The sequence below is a fragment of the Marmota marmota genome, unplaced genomic scaffold (assembly GCF_001458135.2).
Source record: "Marmota marmota marmota unplaced genomic scaffold, marMar, whole genome shotgun sequence".
NCBI lineage: Eukaryota > Metazoa > Chordata > Mammalia > Rodentia > Sciuridae > Marmota > Marmota marmota.
The window spans coordinates 63,940,751-63,946,057 of record NW_026000174.1 but is presented as its reverse complement, the minus strand read 5'-3'; the positions used below and the strand labels follow the sequence as shown (position 1 = coordinate 63,946,057).

The window sequence follows — 5,307 nt, the reverse complement described above, 5'->3', positions numbered from 1 at the left end:
GTTTACGGATGAGGAAACTGAGGCTGGGGGTTTCCAGGGATACCCTTCTGGGATACCAGGATCCCAGCACACAGTAGGCACGCAGGAAAAGTCCAAGGGAGGAATCGTGGAGTGGCAAGCCAGAGTCTGGGACCAGGGCTGCTGGCGTGGGGACCTAGGCCATCCTGTGCTTCTGGTCCAGAGCACAGGCTCCCCGGGGGCCGCCCCGTCCTGCGGGCCCAGTGCCCAGCTGCTTCTCCTCCCTGAGGCCCTTCGTTACCTGCTTTGAACAGGAGCCAGACACTGGTCTTTCCTGGGTGGGCCAGACGGTGGGAAAGTGGCCCTCTCCCCTCCTCTCTCCACCTCGCTTCAAGACCACCCAGCTGGGCAGGAGAGGAACTGAGGGGACCCAGCCAGGTGCAGGACGGAGCAGGCAGGGACCCAGGTGGTCTCTCCACCCTGGGCCCCTCCCTCACACCCCTCCTCGTGCTCATGCCCCCCCCCCCCACCAGCTGTGGCTGCTGGCTGAGTCTGGGCCATTGTCCCATGGGACGGGGGAGGGTGGGGACCCGGCACAGTGGGAGGCTTGTGCCCTGCCCACCCCCTCCCTTGCCCGTCAATGGGGCACTTGTCAATTCATGCCCCAAACATGGCGGAAATCCCATCGGCCACGTGGCTGTGGGCAGGGTGGGCCAGGGTCTGAGGATGCTGGTCAGACCTGGTTGCTCTGAACTTGGGGTGGACAAGGCACCAGGACCCAAGCCTGTCCCCTGAGTGTCCACCCCAGGCATCTGAATCTGAGGGGTGTCCTACCTCTAGGAAATAGAGAAACTACCCACCTGAGCACCTTCAGGGCATCATGAGGGCCTGTGGGTCCAAGAGGCCTGGCTTCCAATGTGAACCCTCACTTCCTTGCTGTGTGGCCCTCAGCAAGTACCCTGACCTCTCTGAGTCCTGGCTTGCTTCTCTCTCAAGGAGAGCATGAACCCCTGCATCCCAGGGTGGTGGGAGCCTTAAGCCAGGTGAGCCCCAGGAGGCCATTCCACTATCTGTTCCCATCTCTGTCTCTCCCACCCCCCTTCCCGCCCTCACACCTCTCCACTCCACCCCTTCCCCTCCACCTTCCCACCCATCTGCTCCAGGGACCTCTAGAGACTCCAGGGGGCCCCACACCTCATCCTAAGTCCTCTGAGGCATGAACAGTAAAGTGCTGCTATCCTTGTACGTGGGTGGCACAGTCCAGCCTCTTGGCCTTGGCCGCAGCCCTAAGATGCCCCCAAGTCAGGTCAAGAGTCCTGGGCCAGCCCACACTGGGTCCCGGGACACTGTTTCTCTCTGGGGCCCGCAGACTTCACTCCACAGGGAAAAGCTAGTCTCCACCCAGTGCCTCTGACCCTGTCCTACAGGAACGAGGGCAGGCAGGCCACACAGGCTGTGCAGCGACCGTGCAGCCGAGTTCCCGCGCCCGTCTGTATGAACACAGCAGCGTTCCCCACATACGGCACACTCCAACATGCATACACGTACATATGGGCACACCCCAGGGTCAGGTGTCCACCGATGTGCATGATCCTCCCCGGCCTGCCCCTGCCCCTGCCCAGCACACACTGACACACACTTGGCTCATTCAGGTAAGCGCTCACCACGTGTCAGGCACAGTGCTAGGCTCCGGGAACACAGTGGCGAACAAGAGGCAAGACCCCTGCAAGGAGCTGACACTGCAAGGGACAGAGTCAGGTGACAAGGTAGGTCAGTGAAATCCACTGCATTTTAGAATCCAGGCCGTGGGGACAGAGGCCCTGAGGCCAGAGCATGCCTGTGCACACTCACGGCATGTGCACCAGGACCCAGGCACAGGACCGAGGCAGGCTGAGGCCATCGCCCCTCTCAGGGCACAGCTTCATACACTTGGGTCCCAACCCACCTTCCCCGCCCTCTCCTTCCCTCAATCCCCCTCCCCACCGGAGCCAGACCCAACTGAGTCAGCCCAGGAAGGGCAGCACCCCCCACCCCCGCTTCCAAGCTACCAGGAAAGCTAGCCACAGACCCAAGCTGCTGGCAGAGGAAGGACAAACAGCCCAGGACAAGGACAGGATGTCTATCATGGAGGCCGCAGAGGGCTCTGGACCAAACTGTCCCCTCCTCGGGCTCTTTGCTCTTCCTCCCCCTCCCCCTCCAGGCCTGGGCACTTTTGGGGTCTGCTCACACGGACAACCTTGACCAGAAGAGGGAGGGGCTAAGGGCTGGATGGACATCACGGAGCCCGGCCTTCAGCAGTGGGTCAGGACCCCCAGTGTGCACTGAGGGGAGGCCCTTTCCCGTCCATCCCAGGCTAGCACCCAGCTGTGACCAGGATCCCGTCCCACCTCTGCTGTGGCCACCCCGAGGAGCTCGACACAGCACCGGCGTCTCCCCCGGCTACCTTCCAGGCAGGACCCCAGGAAGACCACAGTGCAGAGCACCCGGCCGCGTGCTCCAGGCCTTCGCCAGACTGGGTCCCTCCCTGTCCCCTGGGAACAAGTCTTGCATCTCCCAGGGGGAGGATGGAACAGGCCGAAACGATGTTGCTGGGGACCAGGACCCAGCACCAGGACCAGGCCAGGCCAGACCTGTCGTGCTGAGGCCTCTGCACACAAGCCACACTCAAGGGCTCACAGTTCCCCTCACCCCTGAAATAAGGACCCAAAGAGGGTGAGAGGCTATCCCAAAGCATACAGCATCAGCTGCAGGGCCCCTGCCTGAGCTTGGTAGCATCAACCCACCCTGTGGGCCAGTAATCCTCCAGGTGGGGCCCGTCACACCTGCCCGGGGCCTGCAGGTGAGCCTGTGCCAGCCTGTGGGACACGCAGTGGACGGAGGCTGACATTTAGGGCACAGGACCCAGGCCAGGCCCTAACCCAGCCCTTCCCAGGTGCTGTCCTACCAGTCCTCACAGAGGCCCTGGGAGGAGGTGCTAACCCGCACTACAACTCTACTCCCCGTTTACAGATGAGAAGTGAGAACAAGGAGGGGCAGGGACACACCCATGGGGGACTCTGCCGGCAGCTGCCCACCCAGCTCCCACACAGCCCGTTACATCATCCCTCCTCTGCCCCCAGCCACGGGCCACTGCCCCGATGTCAGAGGAGGCCCACCATTCCCCAGCTCCCCGGGTCGGAGGGAAACCGAGGCCAGAGAAGGAAAAAGGTGGAAATCAGGGGGCAGGCTGCCTGCGCAGGGCGGGGCCACCCCCCAGTTAATGATTCGGTTAATGATTTCTGCTCTGGTCCTTATCGGGGAGGGCAAAGTCCATGGGCAGCAGCCAATCAGCAGCCCTACTGGGCTGTTACCCAGCAGCCTCTGCTGCCAGGGTCCCCCAGTGCCGAGACCTCTTGGCAGTTGGGAAGGGGGTCAGGTTCCCAGGGAGGAGGCCATTCTGCCCAGTGACCTATCTGTCCCCAAACATCTAAGACCCTAAGAAACACTCTGTCTAGTCCCCCAGATTTGGGAGAGACCCCAAGTGCAGGGATTGCTGTGGCCTGCTCCTCACCCCTGGGCTGACCCCAAGCCCTCCCAGAGTCCTGCCCAGGATGCACCCCCACCCCCACCCCCAAGGCTTCTGTTCACCTATCAGTTGCAGCCTCCGTTGACCAGGAACACTCCCTGTCACCAGCTCTGCCATGTGGCTCTGTACTGGAGGTGGGGACGTGGGGATGAGTCAGACCCCCCCAGGATCACTTCCCCTCTGCCTGGCCCCAGGACCTGAGGGGTGGGTCTGGCAATCCACTTGTGGATTGGGGTGAGGACAGGAGTCCTGGGGGATGGGCCTAGGAGACACCTCATTTCCTTTCCCAGGTGTCAGGGGTCAGGACATTTGGCTGCCTCCCCCATCCACTAGTCCCTGGGTGCTCTGCAGGCAGACAGCCCACCGGTCACACTTCCCAGCTCAATCCAGATCCCAGGCAGATACGGGTCCTCTCCCCCAAATCTCCACCAGAGGCTCCTACTCTCTAGAGAGCAGGCAGAGCTCCTCTCCCTGACAGGTAGCCCACCACTCAAGGCCCTGGGGGTGGAGGAGAGAACTGGGGGCGGCCCTGGCTAACTCTGGCTACCTCCCTCCTCTTGGAGCCATAGTCTTGGCCCCGGGGAAAGGGGGCCCATTCCATCCCCTTCTGCCTTCCCTCCGTAGGAAGGGTGTCCCTCAAACCAGAGTCCCCCTTGGTCCACTTTGCATGTCCTATCTGGAGGCCATGAGTTCGTCTTTGATGGCTAAAAATAATCACATTTGAAGAACCTGCTCGGGTCCCACTGGCCTACCTACTCTCACAAGGGACATGGGGCCAGAGAAGAAGTAAACCTGTCCACGCTACATCGGGTTCAGAAGGGAGATCCAGGTCCCCTGCCGGCCTCGGTGGGTCTCTGGAGGCTGGGTGGGGGCCTTGCCTGCACCTGCGGGTCCCAGTTCCTCATCTCCAGGATCCTCCACACCGACCTGCTTTCTTGGGGGCCCTGGCTGCTCTGGAGCCTTATATCTCCTAGAATAGGAAGCCAGCACCCACCCGCTCTGCGCTCAGCCATTCATACTCTACAACATCCTCCCTCCCAGGACTTCAGGGCCTCAGAGCGGAAGGCACCATGGAAACCTTCTCCACCACCCGCCCCTGTCTTGCAGGTGAGAAAAAGGGTCCCAGGAAGAGCAAGGCCCCTGACAGGATCAGACAGCTCTGAGTGGCCCAACCTGCACCAGAAGCTCTTAAGGTCCTGGCCAGATCCTGCAGTCCTGTCCCTGCCTTGGCTTTGGGAGCCTAAGGCCCCAACCGGCCGGAGATGAGAAGCACACCCGCCACCTCCACCCAGTTACCTGCTGGGAGCCAATGCATCCTGCCCGTCAGGTCCCCTCTCTACAGGCCCTGTGCCCGCTGATCTGGGCTGCTGTTACCTCTCTCTAGGGGATTAGCCAGGCGGTCACACGGGGGCCCGGCTGTACCAGCCTCGAGGGGGCCGCCCTGTCCCGGCTTCCCACCCGAGGCCCAAAGCGCCTTAGCCCCCAGCCCCACCACGCACACAGGCAGGACCCGGGACACACGCCTGTGTGCTAAGGGAGCGCCATGACCCACTCAGGTCCCAGGCACCAGGGGCCGGGGCGCTGCCACCCCTGAGGGTGGGAGCACACATGACTCCCACGAGCTCAGGGGAGACCCGTCCACACGCACCAACTCTTCCCCCTCCATCACCTTGACTCACACACCCGAGAGCACACGGGGCCCTGGGCTCCCAGGCTCCCTCAGCCCCCACAGCATCCCCCTGTCATTCCCCCCACTTCCCCAGGCCTTCCCCTCCCAAGTAGCC

The 5,307-nt window shown here is 62.5% G+C and overlaps 1 protein-coding gene across 1 annotated transcript in view; it reads right to left on the bottom strand.

Annotated features, from left to right (window-relative positions):
* Myrf (myelin regulatory factor) overlaps positions 1-488 on the bottom strand; it is a 23,098-nt gene extending 22,610 nt beyond the window's left edge. The window contains 1 exon segment of the mRNA XM_048788965.1: positions 260-488. Coding sequence (XP_048644922.1) covers positions 260-473 — 214 coding nt within the window. The 5' untranslated portion in view covers positions 474-488.
* Between the last annotated feature and the right edge of the window lie 4,819 nt (positions 489-5,307).